The sequence below is a fragment of the Leuresthes tenuis genome, unplaced genomic scaffold (assembly GCF_036924035.1).
Source record: "Leuresthes tenuis unplaced genomic scaffold, fLeuTen1.0.hap1 SCAF_18, whole genome shotgun sequence".
In the NCBI taxonomy this organism is placed as follows: Eukaryota; Metazoa; Chordata; class Actinopteri; order Atheriniformes; family Atherinopsidae; genus Leuresthes; species Leuresthes tenuis.
The window spans coordinates 8,992,400-9,014,302 of record NW_027325372.1 but is presented as its reverse complement, the minus strand read 5'-3'; the positions used below and the strand labels follow the sequence as shown (position 1 = coordinate 9,014,302).

General features: G+C 43.2%; 3 protein-coding genes across 3 annotated transcripts in view; 2 read left to right on the top strand and 1 right to left on the bottom strand.

Moving 5' to 3' along the window:
- Positions 1-21,903, bottom strand: part of LOC140274859 (palmitoyltransferase ZDHHC3-like) — a 350,244-nt gene that overhangs the window by 148,081 nt on the left and 180,260 nt on the right. The gene's annotated exons all lie outside the window — the stretch shown is intronic.
- The window catches only part of LOC140274854 (dolichyl-diphosphooligosaccharide--protein glycosyltransferase subunit STT3B), a 70,215-nt gene continuing 54,280 nt past the window's right edge, over positions 5,969-21,903 (top strand). Inside the window, exon 1 of the mRNA XM_072370231.1 lies at positions 5,969-6,478. Coding sequence (XP_072226332.1) covers positions 6,219-6,478 — 260 coding nt within the window. The 5' untranslated portion in view covers positions 5,969-6,218. The remainder of the gene's footprint in view (positions 6,479-21,903) is intronic.
- Positions 18,469-21,903, top strand: part of exosc7 (exosome component 7) — a 188,571-nt gene continuing 185,136 nt past the window's right edge. The window contains exon 1 of the mRNA XM_072370240.1: positions 18,469-18,474. The gene's annotated coding sequence lies outside the window, so the exon portion shown is untranslated. The remainder of the gene's footprint in view (positions 18,475-21,903) is intronic.

The following is a 21,903-nucleotide window of genomic DNA, read 5'->3' as shown; positions in this document are numbered from 1 at the left end:
AAAAATAAAAAAAAACAAAAATATATCCTCACAGTTTTTCAGACATTCAGATATTGCACAGATTTTGAGGATTTTGTCATATGTGGTGCATAATATCATTAAAAGATACACATTGTCGGCTAAAAACTCAAGGGGACGAGGAGGAAACAGTTAATGGCTGTAATCTTCAGGCCCTCCGGCGGCACAGCATTAAAACAGACTTGATTCTGATGTGGAAATCACTGCTTGGGCTCAGGAGCACTTTTGAAAAACCGCTGTCAGTAAAAACAGCTCTCATCCACAATGCATGTTAAATGTTTACCATGCACTGTGTATAAACAAGATATGGCCATACCATAGCCTTCTCACGGCTCACTTAATATTTTATGAACTGAAACAAATTGGAAAAATGTGCAGTGGTCCGACAAATCAAAATCTGAAATTCCTTTTTTTTTTCAGTCTCGCATGCAGCATCCTCTGGGTTATAGAGGGGCGCCATCTGGCTCATTATTAGGGTGGAATTCAAAAGCCAATGTCAGTGGTGAGGGAAGGTTTTAGTCAAATAGTCAGGGTGCATCATCTTGACAATGATAACCAAGCACTGCAGAATATTTCACATTTAAATCTACAGAAATGGGGCTCCTCTGTCCCTTAGCACTTGCAAATCCTCCAACCACATTGTTGTGCTCAGCTAAACAAAGACGAAAATGTCTTTGTTTAGCTGAGCACAACAATGGCGTCCACTAAAGTACCGCCCCAACAAGTGGAGGGAAGTACCAGCCCATGAACTACATCAGAGCTCGAGTCCTTATAGGAGTAAATCAACACTTTACCTACTGAAACACCTTCGCCACTGCCTAGTTGGATTTAGATGATAACTTTACAAGCTTAGGGTTAGAAAACTTTTCACGGCTGGGGCCAAAAAAAAGTTTTGTTTTTTTTATAACACGGCCTTCACTTTCATGGACGCCATTTTGCTGGTTGCCCTGGTTACATGTAAACACAACAGTTATGACAAAACGTTGTTACTTCCTTCTTCTTTAGGCAATAACATTGCTTAGATACGGTTATAAATCAAAACTATTCGCGCTGGCTTAGGAAACAGTCATGGTGAGGCTCTAAAATAACTTTTTTACAGCGTTTTACTGCGCCGTCACCATAATAGACACCACTTTGCATGCTGTTGCTCTCGCGTCCACGAGAGGTTGCTTAATCTTCTTATGCAATTGTGGATCGCTGCTATTAGATCAAACCTTACATGAGGACGTTTGGGGGAGGACTTGTTGACGTTATCCAATTTCAGGTTGAGTGTAGGATTTAATTTTTTTGCAAATAATTTCATTTGTTTGTATTTCCTTTTTTTTAAAATTTAGCTGTTTTTGGACACAGGGTTGTACATGCGCAATCACTTTATGAGATTGAAAGAACAGGGCAGACATGCCACATGACCGCAGGAGAATAATATCATTAAGGTGATTCACATGTATGTTCCCCTTATTCTGAGTGCTGCAGCTTTCATTTCAGCACAGATGTTTTAGTGCTGCCACTGAAGGAATCCCACATAAATTGAGAAAGCTTACTCTGGCCACTCAGGAAAGTGACAGAAAGATCATCTCTCAAACAGAGACAGCTTGGAAATTGGAATTTTCAATTTTCAACATATGAATAATACTTTTTCTCACCAGCAATAATAGTGTCCCACCAAGATCAACAGTTTTCAACACATTACATTTCTCATATCCGAAAGGCAAGACCCTCACAGGACATCATGCACAGGCTACTCAAAGCCTATGGTCAGGGAAATGTCCATGAAGCACCTACTAATCTGAGGATGTCGCCATACAAGCCAGCTTCTCAGAGTCTAACAAGCCTAACTCCTCCTCATTTCTTTCTTATCCGTCTCCATCTCTTCCTCTTGCTTTGTCAAGTGATACATTTGTATGTATCTTTTTGAGCAGAATATCAACAGAATTTGAAGGAAGACTGCAGGAGCTTTCAGCTGTGTCGACAGGTCAGGATCAATTTTGATGAATGTGGTGAGCTGTGAATGTTTTCAGGCAATTTCTGTTTGTTGATTTGTTACTGAGAGCTGTACTCAGGAAAAAAATTGATTAAAGGATGGTGTTTTTTTCTCTCCATATTTGTATGTAAGGCCCGTGAATACACAAGCAATAAGTCAGTGGTAAAATAACTTTGTAACTCCATGGGATAATTACTTTGATTCAAACCCTGATTAGAAATTCAATTGATGGATTTTGTGATTGTGTCATTACATCCAATTTGAACATGTTTAAATCATAGAACGCTATTTTCTAATTTTTGTTTGATCTAAACTCAAATATGAAAGACCTCGTTGACAAGATTATTGCATTCATTGTTTTATTCCATTTCTGGATATGTGCAAAGGTCTTAAGGTCTTCCTATAATCAAATAACAAAAAAAAAAAGGAAAAACATTATCAGTCCCAAACTGTCTTTAACCCAGCGGCTGATGGAGAAATCATTTTCTTCGTGCTTTAAAAAGATGACACAAATTCCAATGAATGCAGTAGCTTCTCCAGTCAGATGCAGCTTTATAAATTGAGCAAAATCCCTCTGATCTCTTGGATGATAGATCATGTCTTATGCTTATAGCGAAACACAGCCACACATCGCCCTGTTTCACATTTTATCACAACAAACAATTTTCTTTAAAGAGTTAGTCGGGGCTTGACGGCGCGTGGTGCACATGAACAGCTGAGTAATGCAATGCTTCAGATAATCACACTGGATTGAGATTAACTGTGCTGTCACACTACATGAACCCGAGTGTCCGATCCCTTGCCGGCACACCCTCCATCAAAGTCAAAACGAACATGTTGTGCACTGTTGTGGAGTATCATGCAAATGTGTTGAGAACTGAACTGGGTCCATGTTTACTAGATATAAGTATCTCCCTGTGCCCTGTTGACTGTTGGAAAAATGGGTGCTCATTGTGAAATAGTGTGTGTGTGCTAACCCAGAGAATTTAGTGAAAGGCCTTACATCACCAAATAGAAGTTAAATCAGGTCATTCTCTCTCTGATTAATCTCAAACACTCATGAAGTCACTGAACTCTGATGTCACGTTAAACTCTTTGTCCCTGAATTACAAGGATAATGTCAACTGAATGATTATTCCAGCAACTCATGAAACTCAACCTGGAGCCTATTATAATTGTGCTGATCGTGTTTTTAGAGAGTATTGATAAAGACTGCGCAGCACTCTGTTGGCTACAGGTAAATAAATTGTTCATAATGTTTGGGCGCTTTGGGATGCTTAGTGGTTTTCTTTAAGTGCTCTCATTTCTGTTAATGATTGTGTTGCAGATCAGCGTGTGCAGTGGTGATCCCCAGGCTAATCATCCTTTTACAGTGGGTTACAGTAGAGTCGAATGAGTGTAATTTTCAAAATGTCCAATTCTCCCAATGAACAAACGTTTTTCTTAGAAGAGCATGATGAGTTTGTCCTTGGGCTTTAGTTTTGGGATTAGTAAATCCTTGTTTTAGATACACTTTCTGCTTTTTAAAGACATGAGGCTGGTGAAGTGAGAATGCTACTTAGGTGTATGAATGGGTTTGGCCCCCATATGATGGATTGGAAATCAATTGTTGCTTTTCTGTCTTCCAACGATCGCATGCTGGGAATGGTCTCCAGCCTTCGGCAATCACCCTCAGTGGGAAGACGTGTGTATGGTGAAGATAAAACATGGTTGAATAGTTCTCTATGTTATTTTTCAGATTTGCTTGCAATGTGGCTCGAGACTGCGTTTGAAGGTACTGTGAGAGATCTCTTCATCTGTGTTAAGAGAAAATCGCAACCACAGCTTCCCTTTTTATGTGCACTTCCCCTCTAGAGCATGCATTGAAATGGAGGTTTCCTTCAAAAATGTGCATCTACTTTACTCTCATCTCTGACAGGATTCTGCATAAAACCATGCACTGCATGACTGAGGGATTTTAAACTACTGAAGTAAATGCTGCTGCAAGATGATAACATGTGTGTTTTTTGCTTTCAGAACTTGCTGAATGCAACATTTCAAGAACATAGATGTGGGCATAAAGTGTGAAAATGATTTTATTCATCTTGATTAGCTATGACATGCAGTCAAAGCGAGCAGGGCGACAAAGAGAAAGGTGCCTGCCAAGCATCTTAAGCTCTTTTGCATAACTGGCTTTCGGCAAGATAAAAAAGTGCAGATGCCTAAGAATGCCAAGCAAATGCTCTGCAAGTCTCTTGTGTTCTCAGTAGAAAAAAAACTCAGTCAAGTCAAAGCAAATACAAACATTTAAGTCTGCCTCAAGAGACGGAAGAAAGCAAAGCTGCCCTGCCTGGCAACAGCACACTTTTTGGCTGGCTTTCATCTGGGCCTGGCCTTTGAACAATAGATACGACTGAAGCAATCTTCACAGTCTGCATTTCTCTTTGCTCCAAAGGTCATTCATTCAGAATTTGAAGGCAGAGTGGAAAAGGTGAAGGAATAGAGTGGTCATCATGGCGCAATGCATGCCCATGACCGCTGACTGAGATGCTGGGTCAATATGTGTAAGCACAAACATGCTGTTGCAGGCCCACACAGAGACGTATTCAGACGTATTGTGTTAATATGTGTGTGTGGGACATGTATTTGTACAACACGATGCATCACACTCTGTTAAATGTATCTCTTGGACTTCTGGCTGCAGCGTATGCCTGTGATACTGCCTGGCTTTACTAAGCTTCAGTCTTGGTGATATTTGCATGAACTCAGAGAGCGTATCCACTTCTGACACACCATCTACTGTCCATGATGACCCCATCAATTTTTATAATCATCCTATTACTCCGCTTTAATATCAGCTTCCATCTCCCTGTGTCTCCAAAACTGTATTTTCATCACACTCTCCTCTAGAAGATAGCCTCGATCCATAGCCTCGGTAAACCAGCTCAAACTAACTTCCAAGTTTTCTCAAATTCTCAAATAGGGCTCCGAATCAGGTGCAATGCACAAATCATTCATACTTACTTCGAATTCTGAATAACGTTTTAGTGGTCAGTGATTAAATTATCCTGTAATTTGGTTAGAAATAAGCTTCTATAATGTTCCACGTGGGTTCTTGGAACAGGATAGAGCACATTATTTGAGGCAACATTTACATAAAAGCAGCATTGTTTCCAAAAAAAGTAGGATGCTTTTTTAAAAATGTAAATAAAAGTAATTTTAGAAAGAAAGCGGGGGGTGCAACAAATGTAACAGGGGATTAGTAAAATGTGTTGTGTCTATGCTGACTTCAGAACAAAGCTGTTATTGATATAACACCGAAGAGGAATGTTGGACTGCTGTTCTTTTTCCTTGGGGACTGGTTCACACCCCACATAAATCCACAGTGATTGTATCCAGAAGTGGGATCAAAGAGTAAAAGTACAGAATAAATGTACAAAAAAAAAACTTTAGAAAAGGAGTTTTATTTCAATGCAGGCCTCCAAGGCTTGATGAATGGGGGGTTCTTGCCTTTGCTGAAGGACAAAGTAATGATGAGACAGATAGCTCTTTATTACCTCTTCACCATTCTCTCCAGAACATCCAAGGGCAACAGAATATTGCACCCAAAGAGGACATTTATCTTCACACACCTGGTTATAGGTTTCAATAGCACGGAAACTGTATCATGCTAGACTGCGCTGTAAGCACTTGATTTACTTTTTGATATTCGGTATTCACACGATTACATCAGCTCTACAGAGCTAACTTTCACTGGATATGGAATTTTATTGATAGTTAGTAGCAGAATGATTAGATTTCGTCTAACATAAAATCATCTGTAACGGCCGTATTTCAGTGTGCTTCCATTGGTGAACTTCTTTGTCAATCTAAACCGGTCTGTTCTCTGATTGGTTTAAATGGGTAATACCCCGCCTTCTCGTACCTGTCGATCTGTGAGAGGCCACAAGAGTTTTCTAAAGCCCCGCCCATCATATTCCTCCCGCCCCTTTCAACCGGCGTTCAATCGTGAAGCGGATTGACTGTTGCAGCCTTGCTATGTGGCACGAGAGTATCCGGGCAGGGATGTAACGGCTGCGGGACTGAGTTGAAATACATTCAAGACAGTCGGGAGACTCCTTAGATAAGAAACCTAAGCGGGCACCAAAGAGAGGAGTTTACGGCAGTACGGAGTGGAGGGAGACACGGGAGCGTGGCAGGAGGGACGCTCTAGCAAATCCAACCGACACCACACGCAGAAATGGCGGAGCACCACGCATCCAGCGACGGCAAGCACAAAGCGTCCACCAATTCCGGGGGGTCGGTGCACGGGAACAGCCGACCCAGCGCCGCGGGTGGAGGAGGTGGCAAAGGAGGCCTGTCTGGTGGGCTTACACAGCCAGCTGGGTGGCAGTCTTTACTCTCGTTTAGCATTCTTTTTCTGGCCTGTCTCGCAGGATTCAGCTCCAGACTTTTCGCGGTGATCCGGTTCGAGAGCATCATCCACGAGTTTGATCCATGGTGAGCTAGCTAACGATTGTCAAACCAGGTCAATTTGCGTGTAACAGTTGCTCACAATGTCTATGAAAGAGGTTTAAATCGCCTCTTGGTGTTGTTTTTTCCCCCCCTTTTCTTCTTCTCTTTAATAAATTACAACGTCTATTGATTTATTTTTGTAGTCTACCCTTTAAAAGTTAGCACATTAACAACGATGTTAAGTTTTGCTCAACTTTATTTAGATGTTAGCGTTAACAAGCGCATCGTACTGAAGATGAACAGTTGTCTGCCCCTAATGACCAATGAAAGGGTTTTTCTTGGATGTCCTTGGCACAAATGTTGAATGTGGGTGTCTGTTGGTGAGACCTTGACATTTAATATAAAGGTCCGAGTGACACGCAGCTAACTAGCTAACTAGTTCGGTTGGACTGCTCGCCTCCTGCTGTTTTGGCATTTCTCCGAAGAAATCCAGGTTAATGTTTGCTGTCAGCCGTGTGGGGAGTCTTCAGCACATGCACGACTTGGTTGAGATTGAAGGAAGGCACGTGACCGGCTGAGTGGGAAATTAACATGTTTTATCGGGGGATTATATGAGGGTGGGTGGTCGATATGATTGATCGGGGCCGTTTCTTTGCAGGGATAGATGCTTTTCCTCTGTAAGCTTAACATGATTTGCTACAGAGTCGTTCACGACGACCAAACAAATTTGCCAGCTGGACGACCCGAGTTTCTTGAAAAGTTGGAGCCTGTTCTGGTCGTCTGTAAATATGGAAGCCAACTGATCCGGTCTGGCGAGTCCGTCATTACAATGCAGGATTATTCCGCTTTGTAAAAAGTCACATGGGCTCTCCAGTAGCAGCCTGCTTGCACCGTCATTCCCCCAGTGCTCCCTTTTCACCGTGGCGTTCAGCCAGGAAGCATGACTGATGCATTGATTTATTAATTTTCAAGGACAGGTGCTCCATCTTGTTCAGGGTGACACTTACCTCTTCAATTATGTTCATAACTTAATTGCATTTTATAGCCAGGGGTCATGGATTAGGGCTGTGCGGGGTGCTGCAGGGTCCAGAAGATGTTGCGCACCACATGTCCCTTTTAAACCTGGTTCTTATAAGAAAGTCGGTCGAGGGCATTTTTCTGAACTGTACAGCAGCTGTTGAGGCAGTCTCCATTTCCGCTGGAAAGTGGCACCAGTTTCCACACTTGGAGAGCTAGAAAAGTGCAGCTCTTTGGCAACGTGTCACAGAAAAGGGAGCAAAAGCGGTCTTTGATGCTCAAAAGTGTAAAAGCCCTTGCAGCTACCAGTAGCCTACAGTTGTTGTTCTCAAAATCTGTCTATTGAATCCACAGAACAGAGCCATGATGTAGACGGAAGTGAGCAGAACAGTAAATTCAGTGCTTTCTAATTGAAAAATGCATGCAGCAAAACAGAAATTTGCAGCCGAAATTGATCTGAATATTGACTAATCTTGAAGTGGTAAACGGTAAGCGTGGTATCATCTCTTGCCCCCACGTGTTATACTCCTCAACATGCTGAATATCACTGTATAACAATCTGACTCTGGAGAATTCTTCAACGCAGGTGTCGACCATAATGCTGGAGTTTTGTGTACATTAGCAACATGCCAGGCTCTGGGTTTTAATGCCTATATTCCATTATGCTCAACTCCCTCATCCTTTAAATAGTGAAGGGAGAAAATGTGCATTTTAAAATTTAATGCTCTCCGTTTGCTGATTGTAAGGGGCCATCATTCTCCGACACACTTGATTAGTGCTGTTGTTGTATGAAAACTTGAATGCTGCTGCTCTCTGCACAGAGCTTCAAAGTGCTCGCAGCGAACCATTACATTAAACAAGCAGGCAATTTGTACGACCATGATTGGATTTACAGGCACCGAAATGTCAGACGTGTTCTGCAGTCCGCAAACGCCACAAACTGTGCGGATTTAGTAGAATAGTGTCTGATGTGTTTCGCATGTTATCGGGCTGTGCTGATTCTAATTTTCCTCATGGACTAATATCCTAAGTTGTTACTGTTTCTGCATGCAGATTGTTCACAATTTTCAACATACAGGTATTTTTAAACCTAACACTGGAGATTTTCTCCTGAAAGTAACACTTTGGTCTAGACTTTCACAATGAGAAGCTTCCAGCTGGAGATGCTGTTTCACACGCTGATGTTGCAGAGATTTTACTTGAGTGGGGGGGTTTCATGGAAACTCGGCATACGTCCCGTCCGTAGTGAATGATGCAGACATTTTCATTCGCAGATGACATCTCCCTGTAACACAGCTCCAGAACATTTCAGGAATCTAACGCGCGTGTGAAAATGGCTTTCGTGGATGGTTTCTGCTGAGTGCGGTTTTATGAAGTACTTATGAGCATGTCGTGTGAGCTAAAGCTAAATGCTACTCTGGACAAGAAATGATATGCCACATCAGAACTGCATGCGGTAGTTCTGTGTAACATCGTCCATATAGCAACACGCTGGTGCAGCCTGGGCTTTTCTTGAATACGCCCCCGGACAGAGTTGCTACATGGACATCAGATTTTAAATATGCTCTTTACAACTTACATTAACATCATCATTTCAATATGGTCTTATTTATAATGAGCTGAACAGACGGGTAATGTAATGTAGCTCATATCGCAGTAAAACTCTTCAACCCCACTGGTACAGATGCTGATAATGACACGGTGGCGGGACCATGGGCCAGCTTTCAAGTTGCAGCAGCACCTTGTCAAAAGTCAAGCATCCGGACAAAAGATTGTCCAGATATTGGAAGGTTGATACGGTAATGATGATGTGGAGCTGGAAAGGCAAAATACTTTCAAAATGAGCAAACTAGATTATTAAAGAGCTTTTAGCAGAGCAGTAGATTTCTTCAGTTTAATTCAGTCCCAATTACAGTATGTGGTAATAATATTAACAATCCTGTCACATTTGTTATTTATGAATAAAGTTGTCTTCCATAAAATGAACACTCATTTAGATCTAAATAATCTCCAGTTTGTTATGTCGAGGCAAACTGAAATTGGTTTGTTTTGACAGCTATCATCAGAGAAGCAGACTGTATGTCAGGTTTTGTGGACGACTATTTATCAAGTTATGTTGCTTTGATAAACACCGTTAGTAAAGCTCCAATTTAAGAGAGTTCACGTGGCCGTGTGGAGCTGCTGTCTGGGAAGTTTATGCTGGGATGCACGGCGTGTAGTCTGGTGAAATCTGTAAGATTCGTATGCATCTACATCCACCTTCCTAACATGGCAGGCACATGGCATGAGAATCATATGCAAGCTTCTCATGTGATGAGCGAACAGGAAAAACTGAATGACATTAGCAAAAACTAGAGTATGACACATCATGTGCCCACGTGTGGTTTACAGATGCTGTGGAGTCGAGCCGTGGGCTGCACGATTATGACCAAATCATGGTCGCAATTATTTTGTCTCGCATTTTTAATCTGAATATCGTTGGCGATTAGGTTCATTTAATTGTGGCCACCAAAATACGATTAATTGTGCAGCCCTTTCACAAATCTCCAACTTTGACCCAGCGGCAGTAACTGCTTAACTGTCACCCGAGTGCTAACAAAGTGCTGCTTTTGGCATAAAATTACCTGCAGCCTGAGATCGTCTGCAGCAATGAAATGAAGCCATCGTAACGTGATTACTGACTACGCTTCCAGTCACTGGTGTTGGTGAGGATGGCCAAAGTTTGTCAGATAGTTGTAATGCAGGACTTGTTACACATGTGCCTGCCATGTTAGAAATGTGTACGTAGTTGCAGCATTTGAAAAGGTCACGCTAAGGTTAAGGTAAAGACGAGTGCTTCTGGCACCATCTGCCCCTGTAGTATTTGCCATCTGCACACGCAGTCCAGTGTACAGCGGTGTTGAGAGGAGACCTTTAAGCCGAAAAGCTATTGGAAAACTGCCAAACAAGGTTTAGAAGACATTGTATTATTTTGGCTCCTCATTTCAGCCCATGCTCGCCTGTTATCTCTTTGAAATGCTTCTCTTTGTTTGCAAAATTTGGGTGTTTATTGTGTGAATTTTTATTCGAAGAAAAACTTTTCTTTAGTCGTGATTATGTTCACGATCGAGATCGGTGACTCGAAAACTAATGTGAAATCTCTCCAATTTGTTTTATTTATTTATTTTTTGGAGGCAGTAGCATTCATGTAAGAAACAAAGAAAACATTCCCCTGCTTCTGAGTGTTTGTTCCAGAAATGAGAGAAGTGGGATTTATCACCTTCACAGATGCAATCCCACACACTTTCATCCTCTTTGATATCAGTTAATACCTTATGAAGGATGATGTGGTGTTGCTGCTTTAATGGAATAATGTTTGCTACTGAGAGTTGCTAAGTGCTTTGAAAAGGAAATCTCCCTGCAAGAGATGTAGCACCTCAGCTTTTAGTCAAAAGCCAGCACAATAAGTGTGGGTCGCCGCTTCACACGCTCAGTTTTTCCTCTTCCATGTTTTTCACACACAGAAGATCGTGCCTTTTATCTCTAAGTACATTAGGTTATCTCAGCACTGTTGTGTGGGAAAACGCAGAAGAAGCCGTGATTGATCTTCCTACCAGACACTTGGCTGGAGCGGTGATCCCTGCTTAAACCACTGGATGGCTAACAGGTTTTTAAGATATTCAGCCTGGATGTGGTGTCCAGTTAAGTGCAGTAGGAGCCACTGTGGTGGGCACTACTCAGAAATAATTACTAGCTGGATTCTTTGGCTTTTGGCTTGCACACTGGACCTCATGTCATAGAACAGCTCAGAAAAGTAACACGCTCCATTTCTTACCCTCCCCTCCCTTGTAAAACTTGCTTCCTTCTCCTCAGTGCAGAGATTTTATGTCGAGCCCCTCGTGATGAACTGTTTCCCAGGTGGGCCCTCCCTGGGGACGAGTGTCTGGTATAGTAGAGACTGTTTGTGAATGGGAAGTCTGTTGCATGTGGGAAATTGAGAGCTATAGATCTGATCCAGGCCACTGGGGTCAAGTGGTCCGGGGAAGCCACCAGCTAGTACAACGAAAGGCATCCAAAGTTAGATTTATGTACGTGATTCCACAGTCCTACTCGCTTTACAGTAGCCAAGGTTTGCAGTCCCATTTGTATTTTGCTGCTGAGCCAGGATCAGTGTGTGGTCAGTGAAAAATGGTGTGCACGTGCGTCTTGTTTTTGTCATTTGTGGGGTGTTCTAGCAGGTGGGTGGGAGAGTTTGTTGAAGGGAAGTATTGTGTTAAAAATGGGAGAACAATTCCAACATTATCAGGGTGGTTTATGAGACGCCTCTATTCGATGTTATGGATAATGTGATAAATGCTGTTCATTCAGCTCTACCAGGCAACTGTTGGAGACAACGTACAAAGTAAAGGTGAGAGGCGGTGCGGGATTAATTCCTGCCAAATTTGGGAGGCAGGTGTTCTCGGTTTTAGCCGCCAACTGGCCCCTGATTATGTACGGTGCCCACTAAAGTGAAGGCTCTTTCTTCTCTTTGCCCACGGCCTGATGATGCTATGTTTTTAATGATCTGAAAAGGCTCGCGTGTTGCAATGGAACCACTCAGGTGGCTACAGTGTTAGCCCAAACAAGCCTAACTTCTGCACGTAATCATGCTTTCATCTGTGCACGTAGAGGCTGATTTCATGGCCGCGCTGCACACAGCTCCTTTGTGAAATAAGCCCTTACTATATTTGGATAGTAAAAAAAATGACAGGATAAATACTGATTTGACAGTTTGACAACGCATCTTCTCTATCAGCGTCATCCCTGCTTTTGAGTCTCTTGTGTCCGTTCGCTCTTCTTCCCTGCTGGTAGCTCAAACCAGTGGTAATGAACGAGCATGTGTCGTCACACGATGGACAAAACTTGACACGCCGGCTGTTGCTGTGCCTGTTTGCAGTGAGGTATCTCCTGTTTGCTCTATCGATGGATCAACTGAAAATGTCTCATGCTTATCACCGCGATGGACATATATTTAGTTTTGGTATCATTTTGTGGTCCTATTATCACGCAGCCGTGCACTGAGGCCTCACGGCTCACTGATTCCTTGAAGGAAGATAAAGGCAGTGAGAGATGGCCTGTCCTGATAGGATGATAAATTGTCACAGATGCAATTTTTTTTTTCTTTTTTCTTTTCTCGCTTGCACATTTTGAGCTAAGAGGAGCGAAGCTCGCACTAGAACAGCCCACCTGTGCCTTTGCTGCAAGACGGATTGGTCAGTTTGTGCACGTGTCAGTTCCTTTGCTCTGGGAACATACGTCTTCCATCCACCAATAAGGACGGCAAGGAGGATCAATGACTGGGATGCTTCTCAGATGTTTGGTTGTGTTGAAACTGGTTGTGTAGTATTAAATCATCAACTCGTATATGCCGTTTTGTTCAAATTCTTTTGCTTTTGCTTTATAGTGCACGTCTTTGTGTCTAGTGCTGCATCCTTCACTGCAGCATATCTTTAAGTTGGCCCAGAAACAAACCTAAATAGCAGAACTAAATGTATCCGCTGTGTTCTCATCTAGAGAAAACGGCACAGGAAACAGTTGACATCAGCGTGTCCTCAGACAGTGGGAAATAAACGCCTGGTTGATGCGGCTTTTGTCGAGATGTTTGTTCTGTGTTGTCACAGGCGTTTTGATGCAGTTGTTGTGCTGTGACCGTCCAGCCTGCAAAACCCATCCGCCCGGGGGGAAGAAACCAGAAGGAGCGACGTGTCCGCTCATCGAGTGCAAGGCTGCAATTGAAAGCACTCGTTTTAATTCCAGTGTGAGTGCACTCTCATTCTTGGCCTGCCACAGTGATTGTTTTGTGGATCGGTAGATGTGTGCAGCTGGTCAGCAGGAAGTTTTCATGCTTTGAGATATCCCTGAAACGTGTAGCGCCACTGATGTTCATTTTTGATGTTTATAAGGGTTGCTAAGTCTGACTTTGTGTTATCAGTTGATGAGAAGGTGATGTAGGCACGTACAGGAATGAGCCTTAAACCAGTGGAAGTGTGCTTGATGGAGATCACTTTTGTCCAGCAGGTCATTGAATATTGGCTCAGTCCCACTGCTTTCTTCTTCTTCTCGATGTTGTTTGTGAAGCGGTCCTGGGTACCCTCAGAGTAGAAGTGGGGTAAAGGGTAGAGGAAGCATCTGTGCTTGTCCATTCATGTCCTTTAACTGACAGAAGTCAGAATGCAGCTCTGTGGGCGAGTGCGCCTCCATACAGGGACGAGAAGAAAGAAAGGAGCAGTGAGAGAAACAGTGGAAGGATGGTAGGAGGGAGAAAAGAAATGAAATGCCTGCCAGGTATTCAAACTGAGGGAGGTTTTGGTGGCGAGGCCAAAAGAGAGCTCATTGTTCCAAAAACTGCTTCATCGGTTAGTTTGTGTGTGAATGTTGATGTTTAATATCTGTGCTTTCTGGTTTCATGCAAAAGGGAAAAGGGGTGATTTATTATTTTGTCAGCCTCTGCCTCAGGTTAAATTGAATGTCTTCTGTAGCTGATAGACTCCTTACAGGCAGAGCCCATTTAATAAGATCAACTGCTTAAAGCATCTCTGAAGAATTACTGAATAGTTGAAATGGCTCTGCTCAGCTTATTCTCAAGTAATTTCTCCCCACTCAACTTGATCCCTGTAACATTTAAAAAAAGAAGAAAAAAAGCTCGTTTTGCATTAGCAGCTAGTCGTGCTGGCTTATTAAAAGCAGCCTCAGAGCAGAGGGGACAGTCCGGACCACACTTTGGGGACTTGTGTAGTTGTCTGGCTTCTCTACAGCGTGAGCTGGCAGTTTTGGTTCTTATTAGTAGCTTCTGTTTGCTTAACACCAAGATTTTCTTTCATTCTGCGTGCGTTGTCGTACCCATTGGCTGGATCTCTGTTTGGATGACTGGCTACCAGTCAGTTTGGCACCTCTTACGCGCCTTGTGTTCCGTTTCATTTTGATTCTTTTTATGCCTTCGTTGGAGGCCTTTTATTCCTTCTCCTTATTTCAAGGCAAGATTTCTGGAAACCGCAAACCTATTTTTGTATCACATGGGTGGGAATCGGTGATTTGGTTTTCAAAATGTTTTCAGTGCAGTCTGAATCGTATCATTTTGTAAAATATACTAAACTCCTGACGAAAGATGAAGAGCAAGGTCCTTTTACAGGGAGAAATTTTGCCTCCAAAAGCACCCTGGTTGTGTATTCCCACTCATCTGTGGCTTATTATGCACAATTGCTCATGAAATTTAAGTTGTGCAACAGTTTGTTGACACCAAATTCAAACTTAGACATTTATTTTGGCAGCTTCAGGATGAATAAGGAGACAGAGTTTAGATTGTGACAATAAAGAAGTTGAATTTGAGAAATAAAACTTCTCTAAAATGGTTATTAGGCATAAATAAGAACACCTGAAACTTCAAAAGATTTACGTGAATAGAGCTGCGGAGACAGAGCAGTAAAATGTTAATCATGTTAATGTTTCACAGGGGTTGCGCTCGTGGACACCAATGAAAAACAACCAAAGTCCAACAGAAATGTGGAACATTATTTGAGTTAAAACAGCTTCTTTTGTTGTAGGTTCAGAGCAGCCATGCCAGCACTGTGGCGAGCACTATCGGAGTGTTGAAACGCACTTCAGCCGACTTAATTTGCCTAATCTTCCCTGACCCTTGGACCTGGTTGAAATGCAACATACCGTTGGTTGAAGTAAAAATACGCCTGAGCTCAGGATGTTTATGGGAATAATGTGACTAAGGCTTGTAGTTGTTGGGCGGTATGTCCTGGTAACTGACAGTAAATGATGTTTCCGGGACCTCGTCCTTCACTTTTTATTGCTGTTAGTTTACCTTTACACTGACAGACGAACCTCAAAACATGGCTGCTGCTTCTGGTTATGTTCGTATAGTTCTGTGTGATGATCACCTGTTTAAAGGCTCGAAATAAACCCATTTATTTGCTCGATGTTTTTGTCTGAAAATAAGTGGCCTCCTGTATGATAACGCTCTGCTCGTTGCGTGTTCACCAGTGGGAGTCTCTCCATTTTTGCTGCATCCCATCTCTTGTTTTCCTGGTGCAGATGTGTCCCTTGTTCAGCTATTATGTTCGTGCTCATTGTTAGTGACCCGTAGAGAGAGAGGATGACTTTGTGGTCCCAACGTAGCCGCTGGCAAGCTCACCTGGTGTGACATTACAGATCATCATGATCTGAAGCCAGGGCTTTGTTTCAGGTCGCGAGAACAGCTAATGGCGAGGACAAAGAAACGGCCCGCTGTTTCTTTTCTGTCGTTGCAGGGTTTAGGTGGATGGAGGAGTAGCTGAAGGGATGAGTGGGGGAAAGAGGGCTCGGGGTAGATGATAAGAAATGACAAATGGGTGAATGGAGGGCAGTCGAGACGGGGTGACGGCCAGAATAGGTTGTCAGCCTATGACTGGCTGCTGAAAACGAGCCTGTCAGGCGCTTGTCATATCAGGGTTATCAAATCGACCAGCTGGCAGGTAGCCTGAGTGATCCACTCCAGCTCTGATGCAGGTCTGGAGTCAGAAAAAGCTGAAATCGGGTTAATGTTAAGACCACACAGAAGAGCTGAAGGTTAATCTAAGTTTGACTTTCACTCTAATACAGAAAAATGTAGGTCTGCCTCAGGGCTCAGCCTTACTTCGCTCAGCCTGCGAGAAGTTGTAACGGCTCTGAAGAATTAAACAATAAAAGCCCCTGTTTGGGATGAGATAAAATATGTTAACACTTATTTTGTTTCAGTTATCTCAGAGCAAACCATATTCAAACTGTCTAAGCTCTCCCATCCAACATCCAAAAGCTCTGATTTTAATATGAAAATGTATTCTCTCACTGCATACTTCTTCTTTACTGACTCAAACGGATTGTTCTGGACAGTTCTGGAGCTCTGCACGGCAATTTGTTCTTAATGGAAAAGGCAGAGACACTGAAATTAAACACCTGTAACAAGTAATTAAAGTTAAAAGCCCCTCAAATTGCGTTATAGTCTTCGTGCATTTGATTTCTACATTACAGACAAAAAAAAAAAAGCCTGTGCGAGCTGTTTCTGTCGGCCGCTGTGGAGCATAAGACTGAAAAGGATGTTGTGTTGGACACTGGCGTAGCTTTAGACTCGCGCACAAGTTTGCCTCAGCGATGGACACTTCTTGAACAAATTAAAGCGACTCTGAAGAGTTTCTACAACTCCAACGTGAGCATGAAGACTTTCTTTTCCTCTAAACCCCCCCCCTACTGCTACGGTAGGGGTCCAACTTTGGTCCATGCTGCACGGCACCGTTAATAAGATTGCATTTTTCATCTTTGAAAACTTTCAGGTCAGACTCATTCTTTAAAAAGAAACTGCCTTCTACTGCCTGTTTGGTGCTACTGGAAAAGCCCTTCGTAGAGGAGGCTCAGTGTAGCTCGAGTGCTTGATGAGAGCAGGTTTCCCTCATGGAAACTGTGGGCATTGTTGCCGTTCAGCTAACCTGCTGCTATAATAAAAAAAAAAGTCTTGGGAGCGCTTTGAGCACAACATGACTCACTTTTGGCTCCAGGCAACCCACAGCAGGCTTCAGCGCACTTGCAGACCATTAGATAAACAGTTTGTATCCACCTTAATACATCTCTGATTTAAAGAGGGGGAAAAAAGAAGGAAGATTAAAGACTGATAAGATAACTTTTAACCCTGTTTGAAGCATGAATATTAAGGCTGTATTAAGACTGGTCAACTTATCGGCCGATACGCTTCATACAGTCTACGGTTAATTTCATCACGAGGAAAGTACCAAGTGCTAATGGGGGTGTTTTCAGAGCACATCGGTTCCACAGGTCACAGCCTGTCTTCAGAGAACACCCCCCTTGTTTTCACTATTTTGGATTAGCCCACTAGAGACGGGTAGATTGAAGAACGTGCACCTTAATATTTCAATATTATAGGCTATTGACAACATATTAAACATATGCTAAATGTTGCCGTAGCTGCACACCTGACGAGAACGTGGTTTTCCAGTTACCGCACGTTGTTTTTAAAGCCCCTGGTGGTTTCTTGCCTGCGTTTCAGTCTGCTCGGCATTGTTGCTTTACATTTTCTGTATTTGCTGTGTGTCTAAGGGGAATAACAGTGTTCCAGTGCTGTACTAGAACAATGCGAGCTTTGTAATTTTTCATGGGTATCGCCTTAAATTCTCACAGATTGCACATGATGTCGGTTTGAAATGTTTTCTTGTTCAGCTTTGTCTCGTTTTGCAGAGACACAACCCTGCCTGCTCTTTTTGATGCATCCTCCTAATGTAGCAAAGTCCTCTTTGCAGAATTTTAAACTTAATAAACAGAATTATTTTCCCCCGAGCCAGCTTATACGACTTAATGTGCCCTTGAGAAATGGAGCACACCAGGAGAAGAGGAGCTTTTATTTCTAAACCATTGTCACAACAGGCACTCTCCATATCTGCTGCACTTCCTTTTTTTTTTTTAACCCAGCACGGACAGACCCGCTTGAACTGGATGTTTAAAGTTCTCTGCTCTGCTTTATTGTTCACCTTTCTCTAAAGTTGTTTTTGCTTCATGGGAGCAGTAGCATCACTCTGGCAGCCTGTTGTTATCACTCTGGCATTGCAGACGTATCTTTTATTTCATAGCTGTGCTTTCTGGGAGGGAAAAGTGGAGCGAGGTGTCGTACACCCAAAGGTCGATGTGGACAGAAACTCTTCTGAGGAAGTCTTTACTTCTCCCTCTTCATTGCTTTTGCTTCAGCACAGTTTTGGTTGCTCTCCAAAGAGAAAAAACAGGATTGGTTGACAGCTGGAACACAATTAGCTGATGTTGTAATAGCCGATGAATCAACAGTATTTGGATTGCAAAGATTCACTTTCAATAGATGACTCATTGCTCTGTTTGAACGAGGTTGCTTCATTGCATTTAGGGGAATGTTTTTATCACATTTTGGGTCCTTTCCATGTCCTGTATCGTCCATGCCTCTCGGCTGGCCTGGGAATGCCTCTGGGTCCCCCCCAGAAGAGCTGGAGGAAGTGGCCGGGGACAGGGACGTCTGGGTTTCTCTGCTCAAGCTGCTGCCCCCGCGACCCGACCCCCGGAGAAGCGGCAGATGATGGATGGATGGGTTCCATGTCCTGTTTCAGTTGTCCGTGTCTCGTTGGAAACCTGTAGTTGGTTCCAGGGCTGCTGTCTGAGGGGGGGAAAGAAATGAAGCTCCTCTTTGTCTATTGATAGTTAAATATTTAGATTACTCTTCATTCTTGGCTAAATTTAGTTTAAAGATGGTACTTTGTGTAAAATAGACTCCCAACTCTATAAATGTTTCAGTTTACTTTTATCCTTTCGCTGCGTTTGGGAAAAAATAAATTGTGACAACTGCTACCTTCCTGCTTTTCCTCCCCTACTCTTTTTGCATTTGGCACTAAAATGAAAGAGCGTGAAGCTAATGCAAGCCTGTGACGGTGTCATCTTCGCTCATGAGTTTTTCATCTCAACCTGTGCCCTTCAAAGCCTTTTTAAGGAGACGCACTGTAGTTGGCGAGATCAAGGGCGGTATTTCCAACACTAAAATAAATCCGGCTGTGATGACACCTCTCCATTAGAATGCCCCTGAAGCTCCGTTAGAATACAGTATATGAAGAACATCATTAGGCACTTGATGTAATTTCACTCAGGAGAGATAAGTGATCCAGAATTAAGCAACACTTTGTGGTAATTGCTGGAACTGTACTCAGTCCTTTATATAGTGTGACTGCTTATCGTGACCTTGGAACAGACTCTCTGTGGCAAACTGACTTGGAAACGCTTTTTCATATCACTCTCAGTTCATTGTGTGCCAGTTTCCTTTCCTTTGTGCCTCCTTTTACCTTCTCTTGGGGGGGAATTTTGTTATCCAAAATTCCAGAGAAAGCACAACTTGTCGGGTGAAGCCCTCCACTGGTGACGGTTGTGCTAAACACAACTTGCAACTCTCTGACATCCCTCGAAATCAGTGAAATCCATTTTTCTGTAAAGCCGGCATCTGCTGTGATGTGACATTTAAGGCCATTTCGATCTTAGAATGACACAAATCCGATGTGAGCCATTTGTTTTAAACACCTAAGAGTGCTAATATTTGTTTTTGCAGTTGTGAGTTCACGCTGATTGTTATTCAGAGCAAACATTTTAGATGTGGCGCTAAATATGATACAAACAGTTGAAAATCAGCAGCGTTCCCGTTAATTTGGCGCCAATGCAGAGGGAAAGAAGACTTAGACACTGTACCTGACGGTGCAGGAAGTGTAGCATCAATAATTATTTATTATGCAATGGGTTTATTTTTAAAAGCACATCGCATGTCAAACTGACACTAATTCGTGCATTTCTGTGAATATGACTACATGCCGTTCAGACTTGCAACCGGTTGCTTAATCGCACAGATCAGCAGAATGACGAGCATGTCTGAAAGAGCCCATATAGAAACTTCCCTCTTTAAGAACCGTCGAGGCAGTTTGACTATTGACTTGGACAGTGTATGACAGCGCTCTGTTCGGCCTATAGTGTGCCCTTTCACAGTGACAGGTGCACAACTGATGTTTTAGCGTGTTTATAATTGTATTATTTTCCATTGGAGGTGGGCAGGAGGCTGCGGGGAGAAAAGTCGGCGCGCAGTAAAGACGTTTGTGCACAGTGAGGTCAGATGTGCATCTCTTTCAGTGTGTCATCATTGGTTTGAACAGCTTGAAAAATGGGAAAAGCAGTTTGTGAGTGAAGTTGAATTGAGGTGCGTTGCGACAAATGAATATACGGGAACGCTGCTCTGCACCGACTGTGTTGGATTTCTGCTAACGCTGGGTGAGCTGCAGCCTTAAGGCTCATCCCATTTGTGCCTCCTCCCTTCTCCGTCCTCCTGCCCATGACCCAAAGTCTTTCACAAAAATTTCAGTTGATGTTTTTCATTTGCTAAAAGTCCTGCCGGAGAAGCTGTGAGGGAGGATGTGCCGGTGTGTCCCGCGTGGACGTCTGAACATGCTAATCCCACAGTTTGAATTTAATTAAGCATTAAAGTACAGTGTATATGCCGCTGTGAGCGCTTTTAAAGCCAATCTGACAGAAATGATGAAATACAGCTATATGCCCCAACAAAGCCGGCCTCCGTCCTTGTGTCTGTATTCTCTCCCTCTGCTCTGACGGGACGGTTTTGCCTCAAAGGGAATATTCAAAGATGGCTTCTTCACCAGGACTCGCACCATGTTCTGTTAGGCTGCTATGCTACAGCAGAGATGTTTGTGGGCACATTTCAGCTTGAATGAGAGTAAATGAGCTCTTTAACCTGAGATGATTCCGAATGTTGCTTAAGGCCCAGCCTGTAACTGTGCTTTTACCCGTCTGTCCAAATGCAAGTAATCGTGAGAGGTGGATAGTACTGTGATATCCTAACAGAGGTGTCTTTCCTTGACTTGACAGAGTGTTCTAGGACTGGCAGAGGGACTGTGTCTGGTGTACAGCTTGTGACATTAGTCTTGCCGTTTGCATCAGCATCGCTCATTTGCAGAGGGAAATCGGAGTGACGATTCCTCCTTTTACATTTCTGGGCCAGGAGAGTCATCTGTCTCTTTCCCCTCCATCACCCTCTTTTCATCTTGCGCACACACACTTCCATAGCTGCTGCATCTAAAGCTGCTGTAACGTAATTACGACACTCCCAGCAAAGGTTGCATCCTATTTGATGGAGCCCACTAAACAAAAGCTGAATTTGGCTGCGAATGAAAAGCACCCCCCATCTCTCAGGCGCCCCGTAACAGGGTGCTGGATCTGTTTCCGCCTCTGGCGCAGATTTGGAGATTTGCTACCCAGACGAGAGCGAGCGGAAGCCTTTGCTCTCTTTCACCTCTCCACATCTATGGGGTACGGGGTAGAGGGTGTGGAGTTCTCATCCAGAATGAGCTCACTGTTGCCTTTTATGTATTCTCTTTGCCCGGAGCCCGGTTTTCTACTAAGATGCTATCACTGCGCATTTCACACAGATGCATTATCAGCCAGTGCTTGTGCTACTTGATTTTTATCGTAGCTGAAGTTTTGCAGTCAGATCAGGGCGACTGTGGGTTTTCAGAGTGAAGTGTGTGATAAGATTTCTGCTCTGTGTGAGTTTATGCCGTCTTAATGTTGCAGAGTCCCAACTAAACCGTGTTTCGCCGACCACCACTTTATTTTCATCTTTTTTTGTGGGCACCACGTGTCAAAGGGTGTGTCAGATTGTATAATCTCACATTACAGTGACTCAGATTTAAGAGCTCTTGCTGCTTTGCCTCAGATGCTGAACAGAACTCAGTCCTGTAGAGATGCAGTTGTGAGGCCTTGGCCTGAATTATGACTGGCAGCGCATACGGCTCCGGTACTTTCAATATAGCAACCCCCCCCCTCTTCTTTGGTACATAAGCCTTCAAGTGTGGAAGCATTACAGCTCTGTCTTGGGTGACATTTACAGTAATTGGAGAAAT